General features: G+C 36.7%; 1 protein-coding gene across 2 annotated transcripts in view; it reads left to right on the top strand.

Annotated features, from left to right (window-relative positions):
• Nucleotides 1-799: 799 nt before the first annotated feature.
• Zmat1 (zinc finger matrin-type 1) overlaps nucleotides 800-17,859 on the top strand; it is a 31,722-nt gene continuing 14,662 nt past the window's right edge. The window contains exons 1-4 of one of the 2 annotated variants that reach the window (XM_036174917.1): nucleotides 800-1,130; nucleotides 14,834-14,940; nucleotides 15,990-16,091; nucleotides 16,179-16,353. In XM_036174917.1, coding sequence (XP_036030810.1) covers nucleotides 1,067-1,130; nucleotides 14,834-14,940; nucleotides 15,990-16,091; nucleotides 16,179-16,353 — 448 coding nt within the window. In that variant the 5' untranslated portion in view covers nucleotides 800-1,066. The remainder of the gene's footprint in view (nucleotides 1,131-14,833; nucleotides 14,941-15,989; nucleotides 16,092-16,178; nucleotides 16,354-17,859) is intronic. The other variant, XM_036174918.1, reaches the window with a different exon arrangement.

Below are 17,859 nucleotides of genomic sequence, written 5' to 3'. Positions count from 1 at the left end.
AAATACCGATTTCTGTATATGTGATCAATTTGGAAAATCTTTAAAATTTAATACTTGGGAGCAACAAACTGAAACATTATAGTTGGGGAATTCTAAAATATAAGTAATGCTTCACTCAGGGCCAGGCAATTAGATTATTTCCATTAAATACATAATCACATTCACTTTTCAAACTAAAAGTCTTATCTTGATTAGTAATACCAGGTTTTAAAGGTTCATGATTATAACAAAATCATACTATTTAGGCATATATCTCTGTGACAAATTAGTATGTTTTAAAGGCAAGGAAATAAACAAAATATCGGAGTTCTGAGAGTTTGGGGTAAAAGTGATGATACTTAAATAATCAGTAATATTTCAGTTCTTCCACTGAGTACCAGATTTACCGTAATTTAGATGGAGAAGCTGTTGTTTAAGGGGCCATGAAGACTGTAGTACCAGAGTCTGCTTATTTCAATCCTAAGATTTCTCAAACAGGAGAAAAATGTCTTTTAGAGGTATTTTGGAGGTAGGATCAAGAAATATGCTGACATATTTTTTAAAAATTTGAGTGTTAGAGTAGCGTTTCAATCCCCACCGTATAAGGACATTTGTTTTCCCATCCCGCGCTTTTTGCCCTTCGCCCTTGGCCATCTTTTCTTCCTCTCAGGAGGGAGGTCCGTGATGCAGAGCCAAGAGGGAAGGGGGAGGCGTCCTGCGGGTGCATGGCTCTCTTATTGGTGAACACCAGGAGCCAGAATGAGGCCCGAGTTGGAAAAGAGGAAGCAAGGGACGGGGGCGGAGCTAGGGAGAAGGCGGGGCTTAAAAAGCCTAACGGAATCCAGACGCCAGTGCAATTGTGCGCGCCAGGCTGCGACGGCGGCGGCGGCGGTGGCGTCGCCGAAAGCTGTAGCTCAGCTGGCGAAGTCTTCCCCTCGGGAAGCTCCCTAATCTGTCGCCTCCGCCGCCGCCTACGCGGCGGCAGCGGCGGCGGCCTTGCTGGTGCCTCCCTCCTCTGCCACCTCCACCCCTGCCTGCTCACTTGCCGGTGCGTGGAGAAGGCGGCAGCAGCTTTGGCGGCTCCACTATGGCGGCGGCGGGGAGGGGGGACAGTAGTTTTAAAGTAGACACCTGCCCTTGCCTCAGAGAAGGTGAGTTCCCGTCCCGGGACGCGAAGGCGGCCTGTTCGCCTTCGCCGCCAGTCTCCTGCCGGCCCGAAACCCGGGCTGGGCGCGGTTCGACACCGCCCCACCCCCCACCTGCTGTGGCGCAGTAAAGGCCAAGCTCGCCCCGCCCCGCCCCGCCCCGCTCCGCTGGGCTTGGTCCCGTCCCACCCCACCCTACCCCACCCCACCCCACCCTCCCTTATTAAGCCCTAGAGTGCCAGAGGGACTGAAGCTGTGAAGGGCGTCCCTAACCTCTCCTTCCCCAAAGGCCCCCAGGCAAAGGAATGGCAGGTACTCTTAAGGCAGGAGTTTGAAGGGAAATAAAAATAAACATATTTTTTGTTTAAGACAGCTTTAGTGTAAAGTAGGACTCAGAGGTGCGATTTGCGACGACGAGGCAGAGCAGAAGTGCTGTGGATCTCCAGGGCCAGGGAAAGGAAAGGGAGAGCAAAGAGAGACTATCATAAGTGTAACAGGAACCCCTACCCACCCACCCTGAAGAAATTCTAGGTATTACAGTGTAGAAAGTCAGTGTAGAAACTTGGCAGTGAGATATTTACAGAGATGGAGTTTGTAATTTGGGTAGGGTAGCATGTGTACTTGAGAATTCAAGTAGAATTTGTTGGATGATAGGGTCATAGGGTCCTCTGGGGCAGTGAGGCCTGTACTGAAGAGAAACAGTGTTTGGCAGAAGCACAGATTTCAGAAGTCATTTGGAGAATTTTCTTTGGTATTTGAGGTTATGACCTAGTAAAACAGGGTTTAAGGGCCCATCTTTAACATTTCTTTGGTTTCCAGTAAGTGCTGTTGTACCTGCCAACACTTACTATGCCAGACATGGAAAGATGTCTCTTGACTGTTTGAATATAAGCGATCTTCACACAGACTATTATAGATCTGTAAACAGCCTACTATTGGACTGTGAAATTTGCCATTGCAATGTGTTTTAAAGCAGTTTTGGAAATGTACTTAAATGGTTAAGACTGATTCTGCTTCAGAAGCTCTCAGATTTAATAAGTACTGTAAAATATTTGCTGGATTACCTTATCTTGCTCATGTACATCCAAAGTGAAAGATTGTGAATGTAAAAATAGAGGAAGTAAATTAAGTTCGTTTTTTCTTGGATAAAGGACACTCATTAAAATTAACCTCATAAAATAATTTCACATTTATAAATTATATACCCTTGTGTGCAATTCCATAGTATTTCACACCTTCCACTTTGGTGGAATGGCAAAGCAATAAAAAAAAATCCCCCATTATATTTGTAATAGGCACATTATATAAGTACCACCTATTAAATACAGAAATTGGGAATCCACTGTGATATCATGCTTTATTAACAGTTCTTACTGAAGACAGTCTTTGAAAGACTAATATCTTTAATCAGCCATGAATTATACCATTGTTTGGAAACTCCTGGGCTTTTAAATTTTCAAGGGATTTTGTGATTGTTTTTTTTTTTCCCCCTTTTTGTCTGTTTTGTTCGGAAACATGGTCTCATGTACTTCATACTGGCCTCAAACTCACTGTGTAGCAGTGAACCAACTGATCCTCCAGTTTCCATCTCCTGAATGCTGGGATTGCAGGTTTGTGGCACCATACCTGGCTTTAACTTGAATAACAAACTTTGTCTATAACCAGCAAATAGGTGAGCGTGGTTTTGTAGGCATCAAACAATTTGGCTCTGGTGACCTGTTCATAGTAAAGTTTTGAAACAGTATTTCATAGAAAAATGGCTTTTTGCCTCACTGTGTAACTGCTTTGGTTGCAGTGTCTTTAAATATATGCAAGTAACAAAAGCATTATAAGAGAGAGAATTTCAGGGGCCTCTATGATGGCACAGTAGGAAAAGGAGCCTGCTATCAGGCTTCAGGACCTGAGTTAATTTCCAAGAACCCCCATGATGAGAAAGGACTCCTACAAGTTGTCCTCTGACCTACACACACACACACACACACACATGAACACACACACACACACACACACATGAACACACACACACATGAACACACACACACATATTGTGGCACACACATACTCACACAAAATAAATAAATGTGAGAAAAGATAATTTAATAAAGGAGAAACAATATCTGAAGTCTGGTACGGGAAATACAGATTATGATGCTCACAAATGCACTAGACTTTGTGATCCATTTCTGAAATATGGGACTTGGACACGACAGACTCTGAGATTAATTTTTGATCTGAAAATATGAAAGATGATTTTGAAGTTGGCATTGATAATTCTTTTGGTGGAATTTCTGTAGCTTTATATAAAAACAATAATTCATAAATCATAAGAAACTTTGACTATAATTACCACTTGGCACTCCCTGAGTAGCAAACTCTGTGTTGAAATACTGTTGAGAAAGTTTACTAGGATATGAAAAAACATATGTACTTTCAATCTAAAAATTATCTGTCATGTCATTTTAGTTAAGTATCCTTCACTAACCCTGAAGTCCAAACTAAAATCCCCTTATGTTTTCACCAAAAAATGGTAGATATTTAATACATTGTAGTAGTCAAACACTGTTAGGCCTCAGAATCTTGTTTAGGTATTTATAAAACACTATTTTCCTAGTTATAGTGTACAAAAGACAAGGAAATATTGCTTAGTTGTGTGCCAATGTCCTAGTTTCTAAATTCTAGTTAAGATATTACTCTGAAATATGTCAGAGTATTGTCAAGATCCCAATTATTACACGATCACTGCTGCTAAGATCATTAAAAGTGGTGTGAAAAAGTTTTTGCTGGCCCATTTACAATTGTAGCCAACATTCACAAGGCCTTTTTTCTACCTTAGGAGTGAGCAAATGGCAGGAGACATAAAAATTGTCATACAGGGAATGTTAACATTTTTCAAAACATTCTATTGTGATATTGAACAACAAACTTAAAACAAGCAAAAGAAATGCCAAGAAAATAATATGCAAAAGACATACACAGAGAGAATAGCTGGATAAGGGGAGTCAGAAGGCTTTTTAGGACACTTCATATTTCGTTAAGTGAAGTTTTCCAAAAATATTTATGACAAAATGAATCTGATCCAGTAATGATGCTACATGTATTTGTATTTTTTTAGCCCTCCTTGCATATTTTTCCCTTTAAAAACAAAATGAAAAAAGGTTCTGAGATTGTATTTTAGATTAGAACCATTGTGAATTTCAATTTAGTTGTTAAATAGTTCCCATAGCAATTACCTTCTCATGGCAATTACAAGGGCTTTCCTTTGTCTCCCTAGTGTTCAGTAATGCTTTGAGTCATATGTCACTAAGTCCTCCATCAGAAAACCTAGTTAATCTTTCCTTCATTTACTAAGTAATAATTGAGTGCCTGTGTGTGTGTGTGTGTGTGTAAACCATACTGGCTAGTGCTGAGAACCTACAGATGAATTCGAAACATCTGTAATGGGCCCGGGCAGATGACTCAGTGGTTTTAAAGGTACTTACTGTTCTTCCAGAGGACCCAAGTTCGTTCCCAGCATCCACGTCAGGAGGCTCATGACTGCCTGGAACTCCAATTCCAGGGGATCTGATGCCTGCTAATACATGCCCAAGGCATACATTTATGCACATACACACAAATACAAATAATAAAAGTAAATCCCTAAAGAAACAGCTATAAAAACAACTCAGTAATGGTCTGTGGACATAGCTCATTTGGTAAGTGTGTGCCTTAAATGCATAAGGCTCTGAGTTCTGTCCCTCAGAACCCATGTAAAAACATACATGGTAACACACACTTGCCATCCCAGCATCAGAGAGGCAAATGCAAGAGGACCTCTGAGGCTCACTAGCCAGCCAGTCTAGACTAGTTGGTGACCAAGCCAGGGAAAGATCATGTCTCAAAGGACATGGATGGCAATCTTGAGGAAGACACCACATGCATATGTACGAGTGTGCACACAGATGCATAATAAAGAAAAGAAACTATGCTTGGTAGTGCTTGATAGGAAAATTCTAACAAATCAACAGTGGGAAAAGTATAGTTTCAAATATGACTGATCAGATTCCTGAACTGTCAGTACTGTTCAGATATTTCTTATAAATCTGATTCTGTGATACCTTATGTACTATAGGCACACCAAAGCATATTGTGAGTCTGATGTTGGTGTTTGACAAAAATAATTAGTAAACAGGATTAAATTTCCATTTTCTACATTTGGCAGATTGGAGATATCTAGACTGAGATAAATGGGCATTTGTTGGTGTCTGTCTCCCTGAATTATATCAATATGTAAAAATAATCTCTAGTCATTCTAACAAGGAAGTCTCCTACTATGTGTTACATATATGCTAGAATAGAACTTATTTACTCTCCGTCAGAAACAATCTTGCACATTCATTCACATGTATTAAATGGTTGGCATGAGTAGCATATATTTATCTGATATAAAGCAGCTGTCACGGATCAAGGAAATTAAGATTACACAGAGCCTTAGCATTATTGCTGGCTTCATAAGCATGACTCCTGAGTTCCCTAGCCACAAAAGCTTATTATTCCAAAGGTCAAATACTCATTGTGCATAAAACAGCACAAATATTAATCATAAACATAGTATTCCCAATTGTTTTAATTCTGTTTTATTTTGTTATTGTTGAGGTACCATGGAAAACCCTGCATTGACTGTGATGACCTACGTAAAATTGCAAGAACTTGTCAAACTCATAAGCCAGAAGCTATTTTAATCATCTTAAAACTAAGGATGCAAAATAGCACTATAGTTATGAGCATTTGTCATGCTGATGGGTACATTCTTATAAAGTTAATATTTCTGAGTACTCCTTAAATAGAGTGTAGCTGAGAGAGAGAGAGAGAGAGAGAGAGAGAGAGAGAGAGAGAGAATTGAAAATATTGTGGCAAGTTTAACAGTCATCCCCATTCTCTTCTATCTCAGGACTAGTCTCTGCTGATTTTTTTCCTATAATGATGGTACTAAAGGAATACAAAAGTCAACTCTTGCCCAAAAAATCCTCTTTAATTAAGAATGTTTAAGGAAGACTATCTTTAAAGGTCTATTCACAGAAAATATAACATGTATGTTCTTTGCAAAAGCAAAATTAATATTTCACAGATTTCTCTGTGAATGATGAGATTTGTGTATATAGTGCTGCAGTTCACTCTTGGATTTTCTCTATTCTGTCACTATTAAAGTGGAATATATAAGTTCTTTACAATGCTGTGTTTCTTTACATCAAGATCATTTAGATTATGAAACTCACAATTCAGAAAAGCATAAAAATTCATATTAAGTAATTGTATAAACATCTGGGTTTCCTAAGGATAAAATTTGATATTTTATGGAACAAAATCAAATTATCATTTAAGAAATGTGAGAATTATTTTGTGATATATAACCAGTTATATCTAGAATCATCTAATCTGAGTAAGTTTAAATTTATCAGACTAACCGAAGCACATTTCATTACAGTAAACAGACAAAATTCTCATTCCCAGAACTGAAGAAATATGATAACCTTCCATTTCCTTTCTTCAGAAATACTCTGTGGTTTATAATTCCATAAGTGAAATTGGACCAAAACCATTATTCTTTTCTGACTTCTGCCATATTAACCTTTTGTTACAAAAATCTATTTCACCCTAAATTTCCTGGTTTGTAGTGTGATGAAAAAGTCTCAAATATAGTCATTTAGATTTCACATGCAGTTGCATTATTTTTTATTCAGAAGTTAATGTTATTTTACTCCAACATGACATGACAGTTTAGCTGTTTGCAAAAGGCACAATCCGACAAAAAAGTAAGTTTCTGTAGAGTGGATTAATTTTTATATTATCAAAGCATACATTCTGATGTAAACTGAATGAATAATCAATAAAGGAAATTCTACTAATTCCTAAGTCTAGAATGTTACCAATATTAATATTCATAACTATAAGTTACCTAAGAGCATCCCTCTGCTGTTACTATTGTCTTTCCCTAGACTGTTGCAATTATTTTTTTAACCAAATCTATGTAAACTTAGAATCACAAATTTAAAATTTTAGCTCTCCCAAATCCTTTATTTGTTCTGTGGTCTCTAGCTTTTTCTTTTATGAAGTAAAGTCATAGATTGGATTGGTTCTACACTGTAGGTGGTTTTATCCCACAAAGAACATTTGGCAATGTTTCCAGACACATTAGGTTTTCATACTAGGGAATGCTACTGCCAGCTTACTGGTCAGAAGCCAGGGATGCTGCCAAATACTTGCAGTGCATAGGACAGCCTCCAGCAATGAGTTCTGTGGCCCAAAGTGACTGTCGTGTCAAGACTGAAAAAGACTAGATGATCTCTTAAAGAACACTGAACTAAACTAGGGTGATTATCTACTAGTATATCAAATTTGCAAAGCTTCTAGATAAGTAAATAATTGTACTTTTATTGAGTATAGAACAGTTGTTGAACTTTTTGTGGGAAAACATCTTTTAAGTTTGTCTGATCCTGGGAATTAGAAATTATACACTATATGTCTGTATTATTAAGGAGAAATAGGTTAGAATAGTTAAATGATTTATTCAAGGTTGTAAGTCTTTTTACTAATACAACATTTTTACTTTTTTCCTGTTACCTACAGATCAGAGGCCCTAACCTCATTCCAAATTATTATTAAAGTTATATTTTATCAAATTATATAGCCCTTCCATGTAGGAAGGAAATAAAATAGAAAAATACCTTTTTGAGGTGAAGTCTCACTGTGTTTCTCTTATTGGCCAAGAACTCTCTGTGTAGAGCAGGATAGCCTCAGACTCACAAAGATCTGCCTACTACATGCTGGTATTCAAGGTATGCACCACCAGACTCCACTGATATTTTTTATTAATAGGAAACTAGGGTTGATTCATTCTCCTTCTGAAGACTGAAGGCACATTTCAACATCAATCATTGAATGGATGAACTGTCTCATCCAATACCATTTATAATTTGTCATAAAACTGCTCTTCATTTCAGATAATCTTCCTAAGTGTCATGCAAGGGATGATCACTGACATCATGATACGAAACCAAAAGTTAATGAAAAAAATTTAAGTACAAAATAAACTTTAGCAATAGAAATCTGAAAGGTTAGCCTTTGTCCAACAACTAACTAGTTAACAGCAGAATGAACCCGGCAGTGCTCTTTCTCTCAGTCTGGTGCTTTTTACAACTCATTTCTTTTGAAATTAAGGATCTTCACAAGTTCATATTTACCTATCTACCAAAAATGTTAATACGGAAGAGGAGGAAGCATGGGAAAAGTGTAAGGAGAAAAAGGACAAAAGGAAGATAAACACCCCTCAAGTTTCTCCAGCTGTGCCTCAGTTCTTAAATCCCAATTCTTTCCAAACACTTCTCAGTTTAGGGGCCCAAGTATTCTCTGGAAGCTAGTTTGTTAAAAGGAAGGTTTTGCTACTAGGGAGTGCTAGTCACTTGTCACCTCAGGAAAGTGGACTCTCCCTCTCCCAGCAGCTATGGGATGCCAATAGCCTCTCAGCTTCTCCTCCGAGCTTCCAGCCTAAAGAACCCTGGCATTCAATGCTTCAACCCACTTACGAAGCAGCTTTCAGGGAATGCTTGGGCAGAAGGAGATTTGAATCCTGCCTCCAATCCATAGTAAATGTGTGACTCTGAGAAGATCACTAATCCTGCAAGCTTCACATTGCACTTTTGAGCAAATAGAATCCCGGTCATGATGAATGTGGGGGACATGCAGCTTGAGAGGAAATTGGACAGCATAGCCTGGGCCTTAAGAACAATAAATTTGTTCTCAGAAGAAATCCAACTTCCACAATCCCCCTGACCACAAGTTTAAGACTTAAAAAAATCTTTATTTTTTTTGTAAATTTGGGGGGAGGTGGTGTGTGTTGATGTATACCACAGCATGCATGTGATAGTCAGAGGATGACTAATGGAAGTAAGTTCTGACCTTCTATCGTGTGGGTTCTGAGAATCCAACTCGGGTCTTCAGGCCTGGCAGCAAGCACCATTACCCTCTGTGCCATCTCATTAGCTCAAACGGAATCTTAAAAGGTTGAAATAATTAGTTGGACACAGCAAGACAAAATGTAAATAGAAGTAATTAAATATATATTGGGTCTGCTTTGAGGAGCCGTTTAATCAACTCCAGGTGGAATAGAACCATGTATATGTTAGAAATCAGCCAAGTGTGAGTCAGCAATATTGTATGAAGTTGTCTTGGGCTATGTTAGCATCAGATATGTATTCAAAATAAGAGTTTATGTATACATAACTCTGCCAAACCGTACATTTAAAATGGTTGCAATGCTAAATATTACGTTTTTCAGAATTAAAAAAAAAAAAAAAGATGGAGCAGAGTTGCAGGTATCACACATATAATAATAGCACTTAGGAGGCTGAGTATATAAATTGAAGGCCAGCCTGAATTACAGAATGAGACACCATCTCAAAACAAAAACAACAATAAAGGGATGGCCCCTTTTTAATGGTCATTATTATGACATTGTTAAGGGGACTGTGGTTAAAAGAACTGCAGTTAATTTACAAAAGAAGAGAAAGGGGAAGACGAAAAACATAATTCTAAATATTGAATGAATATTATACTGGAAGAAAGGGGATTTATACTTACTGTGTGTTAGGAAACAAAGTGGATCCAGTGGAGGCTCTAAGTAGTAGTCAAAGAATTGGTACTATACCAGCACCATTGGTATTGCCAGGGAACTTTTGAGCAATTTATAGCTTGAGCCCCACCCCGGAACTATGGAATCATAAATTCTAGGTATGGGTTCTGATGCTATTTCTTAACATCTCTCTAGTTCTTGAGTACTAGGATTATAGATGTTTATCCCTATATCAGATTCATACAATGCTTGGGATTGAACCCAGGTTATGATACACTCTGCCAGATGAGTCCCATCCCCAACACTGAAACCCTGAATAAAAATAATTACATATAATAATGAGTTCCAAAAATTTGAGATTCAATAATATTCAAATTGATTAGGACAACTTGCTATTTAGATAAAATTAAAGTAAACCTTTAGTATATTTTTGTTTGACGTTTTTATTTACATTGGTATTATTGAATTAGAATATAAAATAATCTATGACATCTTAATACAAACATATTGTGATTTATTCAAGCTTACCTCCTCTTACCCTCCATTGACTTAGTTCCTTTTTTCTCTTTGCCCCTTTCTTTCTGACAATTGTATATTTAATATTTGTAGTTCTTTCCTGAACTAGTCTCTTTTATTCTTCCCTTATTTCCCTTTTAGACCCCTTCCTCACGTGACATGTCCAGCCTTTGACTTTCATGTCATATATCTATATAAATAAAATTAAATATATCATATGTTAACTAAAAATTATGGAATAAAAGTATTTCAAGTAAGGCAAGTGTATAAATAATAATGGAAAGCTTAGATTGGAACCAAATAATGATAGGTTTCATTAGGGCATTTGAATTTAATTGTACATTAAAAAGGGGGAAATTAATGATTTAACATGAGCCTTTAATAAAAAAATTTGATATATGACATAATCTAGATTCTGCATAGGAGAAAAACATAGTATTTGTCAGAGTCTAGCTAATTTTCTTAACATTTCCCATCCATTTTCCTATAGTTGACATAATTTCATTCTTATGTATGAGTGAAATACTATATTTTCATTATCCATTTATTTATTGATGGGCATCATGAGTAGTTCCATGTCTTGACTATTTGTGACTAGCACTCTAGTAAACAGGAATGTGCAGATTGCTCCGAGAATTATAACAAAGGGTTGGTATATTAAGTATGCTTCAAGAGTGAATCACCACTCATCTTCTATAATTTCTCATTTCATGTATTTCAAGTTTTTATACTCTAAACTTGGAACTTCAACACTTCTATGCTATAATCACAAAGAATTTGCCACTGATAATTATAGATGGTAAGGTTGAATCTCCACCTCTTATTAGGAGCAGCATTACCTAAGCTTAAATGCAATAGATCTAAATGTCTACCATATTGACAGCAAAAGCTAAGCTCAGCTTTTAATGCCCTTTGGTTTTGAAGATGGGCCTTTTCTTTATGTATCTAAACCACTTTTCTGGTTTAACCTTCAAGCCTACAACTGACTGACTGTTAGTTAATATACCCATGTTGAGTCACTCATTTCTTTCTAATGTATATTCAAATGCCCTAAAGTAGCCTGTCATTATGTGATTCCATTCTGAGCCTTCCATTATTATTTATTCTCTTGCCTTCCTTGAAATACTTTGATTCTGTTATTTTTATTAATTTTAAAACTGGGTATTAATATTTTTAGTAAGGTGTTTGTTTCCTTTTGGTGTTTTCTTGTATGTATCATTATACATTGTTCTAATTTGTCTCCCTTCCCCATTGCCCTCCTTTGTGCCTGTGTTTCCCATGGTTGGTTCTCTGCCACCCTTGAAAGTAATCTCCATTTTGCTTCCTTGTTCCTCTTTTTCTCTCACCCCTTAAGATACCTTCCTCCCCTTTCACAATCCCCTTTCTAGCTTGGTGATCTGCACACGTACATGTATGCATATGCATATGCATAAACACAGGTTTATACACATACATATAATTTTAAATCTAGGTTCCACATATGCCAGAAAACATACAGTATTTGTCTTTTAGAATTTTGCTTATTTCACTTAGCATGATTTCCAGTCCATCCATTTTCCTGCAAATGTCATGATTTCATTTTTATTCGTAGCTTAGTGAGATTCCATTGTTTACATGTATTTTAAAGCTTAGACAAGGCCTTATTTATAATTTTCATCCCAGTTCCCTCAGAAAGAATGTACTGTACTCTCTTATATCTTTTATCACCTGAAACATTTTGGTCTGGGGATTATAGTTTTTCCATACACATCTTCCTTATTCAATTTTACTCTCCTTGGAGTTAGGGATTAGTCATTTCCAACATGTATAACAGTTGTGTATATATAATGGAAAGAGTCAAAGTAAAGCAAAGGTTTATGTACCTGCTCCACCAAAGAAAACATGACACTTTATTTCAATTTCACTTGTTCCCACTTTCCTAACTCAAAATGTACAAAGTGCTATTTACTGTATACATTTGTGTTAAAGTCTAAGGGTTTAACATGAAAAGGTCCTCAATTATCCTCATTTTGTCTACTTCCTTCCAGAATATGTAACATAATAGTTTGAAGTTAAGCTCAATTAGTATCAGTAAAGCTAAATCATGTTAGAATCTATGGAGGGCGTGAACTAAAGTATTGTTATGTGGAATTCAAAGGAAAAAGTAGATAGGAAAGGATATTATAAGTCAGAATTGTTAGGAATCAGTGATTAAGTGAAGAGAATGGCTGAGATTTTGAACCCTGGTATGTTGTGCCATTTGATAAACAAAAATAGACCAAACTTTATTTGAGAAAATAAGTTGAAGACAGTAAGTCTTAACTGCACGATTCTGAAGGAAAAAAAATACAGTAGAGTAAACAGATTTATTAAGGAAAAGGAAAGAACTCCCAAGAGTGGGAGGGGCTCCCAGATGGGGAATGACACTTTCCTCCTCAAGAAATTTTCCGTCTGTAGTAATATTATTTTGTCATCAAGGGATTACCTATCCAAAACTTTTTGACAAGCCACATGATGTGATCCTTTACAAGGCTCAGTGCTAGTGTCCTTGTGCACTTTCTGGCTTAGGTCAGCAAATGGGCATGCCCATGTTATCAGGATTGACTCTAAAATCTGAATCTGGTGTGGTAGACTTACTTGTCAGTTATTTAGAGATGGGCCTAGAGTCTGGGTCCACAAGGGTGGTCCTGGATCTTGTACCTGTGCTGAGCATCCTGAAATCTGGGAACTTCAGTTCCTGGGGACTGACTAGGTGTATAAGGGCTTAGTATAGGTCATGGAGCTCCAGGAGCCAGCCTGGGAACTGGTTACACAAGAGTAATGCTGGAACCTGGGTATGTGGGAAGGTGTCCAGCTCTAAAGTCTAGTGGGACAGACCTGAACACTAGTCTTCTAGAGCATGGGACTGCAGGGTCTAGCATGGAGGGTGATGCTGCAGGTATTGACCTAGAGATATAATGTTCTAGTTGGCACTGTGACAAGCTAAAGGTTCTGTCCACAAGCACAAGCCTGGAACTTGTGTCCACAATAGCTTGCTTAAGAAGTTGGGGTCCATGTGAACTGGCCTGATGGAGCAGGACTTACAGGAATCAGCCTGATTGTCAGGCTAGCCTAAAACCCAAGGCTGTTGAGGTCAGTCTGGTGTTTGAGATCAGTCTGATGCTAAGATGAGGTTGGCCAGACCTTATAGCAGCCTGGAAACTGAAACTATTGCACTGCCCTAGAGCCTGAGATGGCAGGATCCAGATAGTTCCCAGAGCTGGCTTAGAAACTCAATCTGGAGCCACCTGCCTGATTAGTCTGGAGCTTTTGGGTGCCTGCTAGGTGCTAACTTTTAACAATGTGTGCCCACTATTAGGGTTCAAAGTAAAACACGATTTTCATTACCTGCTTCTTCCTTACACACAAAGTATCTTCCTTCATTCTGTCCCACCTAGGATTGGAGAAGGCATGATCTAGGTAAATGAAAAATTCCATCTTATGCTATTCAATTGATTTCATTTCTGAAATATACCCAGGTACTATAATCTACAGCCTGATTTCCTTAACTTCTGCAAAGATGTTTTGTGAATGGATAATTTTTTGAATTGAGGTCCTACCATTTTGCTGGTATCTATCCTCACCATATATAGAAATCCCTACATGTTTTTTACAAGACAAGAATTATAGTGAGTAAAATGTTAAGACTTCTTCTCTTGTCTGCCCCCACTTTCTGGAGATAAATACATTTAAATTTAGTTTAAACCATTCTGTAACTTTCTATGTATATATGTATGTACACTTCATGCTATCATTGTTAGAAATGGAATATATTGTATTTTAGTAAAACTTTTATTTATTCAGTATATCATCCATGAAAGTGTGTGTAATACAGACTTACTCATTTAAATAGCCAAATAACAAGCAAAAGTATGATTATTTTGATTAATAACCTATAGATAAACTAATAAACATTGACAACAGAATACACTGAAGTTGTTTAGGACATTAGATATAAGTGTGGACCCAAAGTGCAGATATAAAACTATTTTATATGTGCTATTTATTATAGACACAGGCACTACAGCATAAACTTCTTAATTGTAGTACATGAACATTACTTTATATATTTGGAGGAAGACTTATGTGAGATCTGTGTATACAAATAAATGCCCTGGTATTTTTGCAATGATGGGAGAGATTTGCCTATCATATATAGTTGTGATTTTTAAATAACACTGGAGCCATATCTCAAAGTATATGACAGTCTTATATTCCTTAGGGATTGTCTTACATTTCTTAGGATTGTCTTCTATAAAACAAAATATCAAGGCTTTTTTTTTAATTCAGCCTTTCATTACTGATTCCTTAAATCATTCTATAAAGTTCATGTAATTACCTGTATCCATTTAACTATTCCTTTATAATGTTATTGCCTGGACTTGCCATTCTAAATTGGTAACTATTGCCATATTATACATTAAATATGTATGTGTGTATATACTTGCACACACATATTGCGCATTGAATAACATATTTGAGGAAAAGGCTACTACTACATACTCCCAAACTTGAAAATTTGATTAATTCAAATTTCATTGATCTGATAGATTTTTGTCTTTATTGATAGATGCCACCTATGATGGACAAGAAAGATCTGCATACTTTACAGATGATTTTTGTCGAGCATGCGGAGTGGTACTGCAACTTGAATCAGAAAGGATTTCACATTATGAGGTTGGTTAAATGCAGTGGGAATAAGGATGAGAAGTCATATTTTAAGTGTAGCAATTCAACTTCATATAAGTCTTCTTACTTGATTAATTTAAGATCCTGAAACATGGTAACATTTCTATTTGACAGACAAAAATATTGGTTCAGAAAAAGATAGTCACGTAAAAATTTAAGTTTAGGGAATGTAGATTAAACTCAGTGGTTTGACTGCAGTTTCTTTTCTTTCCTTCACACCATTCTGCCTCCATTTGTATTCTCTATTATCGTAGTGAATATAATGTAGGTATTAGCAAGTTTGAGCGATACTGTTGAACTCCTAGAGTCTCCCTTTATAATAAATGTAGACTACAGATTTGACTTGTCAGCATCCTGCCATTGAAGTTGGAGAGGCTCATCCATTGATGGTTAACAGGTGCTAGGAGGCAGGAGATCATGAGTCCTCATCACTCCCTGCACATCTATTGGCAATTGATGGTTGCTGGGAAAGGGAGAGATTTTCTACAGCAATGTAGTCACTGATAAGGTGCTCATAGTCCTGTAAATATCTTTTACTAATCTTCATGTAGGCAATCCTAATGAAGATCATTGTGGTACACATAAAAAGACACGAAAGTAGAAGAGGTAGTGAGTTGGGAAGAGGGAATAAGCAGGCCCTGGAGAAGAAAAGATTATAGGTAATATAATGAAAATATATACATGCATGAAAATATCATAATGAAACCCATTATAATGTTTAACTAACATGATAATAAAAACATAAAAATACTGACTTGTAAGTTGTAGAATCATTTTATTTGAATTTTAACTGAGATTTAGAAATTTGAAAGGAGGGAAACTCTTTCTAGTTATTGCAGTCACAGGTTGAGGATGTAGCTCAAAAGTATGTCATTTGCCTAGCCTGTTCAAGGCACCGGCCTCAAAAAAAAGTTAATGCAAAGACTACTAAAACTGATGTCTCCTGACCTCACATTCAAAGAGGTATACATTTTGGGAGTCTATTGTTAAATAAACAAAGTCATATCTAAATAAACAAAGTCATATATTTTTTTCAGAGTGAAATACATGCTCAGAATGTTAAGTTCTATTTTCAAGTGCATGGGGAACAAAACAAAGTGCCTGGTAGAAAAGTGAGCATGCATGTTGAGAATTCTCAGGTGAGTTGTCTATGTTGGATGTTATAATTCTGAACTGTAAGTTTTTTAATCTTTCCAAAATGAAAAGAATTGATTTGCTTTTTACAGGTGTGCAGACTTGGAGAAGTCAACAGAAACAAATTTAGTGGTTTCTGCAACATGACTTTTGACTCCTCAGCTATTGCTCACTCTCCCTATGTGGGAAAGAGCCATACACAAAACCAGAAGCATTTACTGGAAGAATGTGACAGACTATCTCCATCAGGATGTCAACCAAAGATGGGTAAGATTCTGTTCATCTCTTTGTCTCCGATACATAATATATATATTTCCCCCCACTGTACCATCACTTTTGGGGAGCAAACTTTTACTACAGTTCAAACAACTTGATTGCTCTGCTTAGTAAATCACTTTTTGTGTCCTTGTCTATGGAGATAATTGCTAACTAAATTTTAAGAAATATTATGGCCACTAATTAGTTTACTAAATCCACATAAAGCAAGTGACTGCTGTATGCTACAAATAGCAATGAGCAGCTAGAGAAATCAAAAATCTTGCATTTTTTTATTATGTTTCCCCCCTTGCCATAATTTTTGATGTACTCCTTTCTCAAACTTCATCTCACTTGTCTATGTACATCAATGTCTTCCCTGTGGTATGGTTATATACTACACTGCGTATAAGATATAGTATGCTTATGAGCAAAACTGTAAAAAACTCTCCTACAATCCTGATGATCCATTATTTTATTTCTGTAAACATGAAGTACCAGAGAGTAATTACAGTATGCTAACTCCCAAAGGTACAGAGCATTATAGAACATTGCTTCTTCCTTCTAGTAATATTCAAATGAGCAAATGAAAGACCTTCTACTGAATTACCTGAACTGGCAGACTGCATTTTGGAAAACAGCTTACATTTTGAAAAATTCACATGCTACCACAAAAATGATGATTGATCAGCTGGAATAAATAATTTACAGATTCTTAGGATCTTTAACACTATGTCACTAAGGCATTCATTCCTAAAAAACAATTCATCAGTATTCATGTCCAGCACATCATAGTCATATAGGTATTGTCCAGAGCAAAGACATTACCTCAGCATATTATTAGAAATTATTTTTTCTAATAAGCTAAACTATAATAATTTTTATATTTATTCTAGTCTCTCATATTATCATATACTTGTTTCCCTATCCTTTGATTTAAAGAGGGACAGAGTCATTGTGCCTTACAAGAGAAACCATTTTGTAAATATCTTACCTATAGTTCCCAAATTCATTTTTTGGCTTCAATGAGGAGAGTAATTGAAAGAGACATACAATAAAACACATAGAGCCAGGAAGTGGTGGCGCATGCCTTTAATCCCAGCACTCGGGAGGCAGAGGCAGGCGGATCTCTTTGAGTTCAAGGCCGGCCTGGTCTACAGAGCTAGTCCAGGACAGGCTCCAAAGCTACAGAGAAACCCTGTCTTGGAAAAAAAAAAAGAAAGAAAGAAAGAAAAACATATAGTTTCAAGTTATTAAGTGCTGAGAGTTCATTCTGGTGTAAACATCACAAGTCAAGACAGACTAGATATGTTGTTCAAGAAAAATATCAACCTAGGATTTCACGTCATCTGATTTATCCTTTGAATTGCAAAAGAATAATCTTTAAATGGTTCCCATGCTTCTATTATTTCCTTAAGCGAAAAGGGTTGAACAATACTGGATGTAAAGTAGTCCTTCCTTCCCATGTCTTTAGTGTACAAACTAGGTGACAGACTAGATTCACATTTGTCTCACAGA

Source organism: Onychomys torridus, chromosome X (assembly GCF_903995425.1).
Source record: "Onychomys torridus chromosome X, mOncTor1.1, whole genome shotgun sequence".
In the NCBI taxonomy this organism is placed as follows: Eukaryota; Metazoa; Chordata; class Mammalia; order Rodentia; family Cricetidae; genus Onychomys; species Onychomys torridus.
This window is presented reverse-complemented; position numbering and strand designations above follow the sequence as displayed.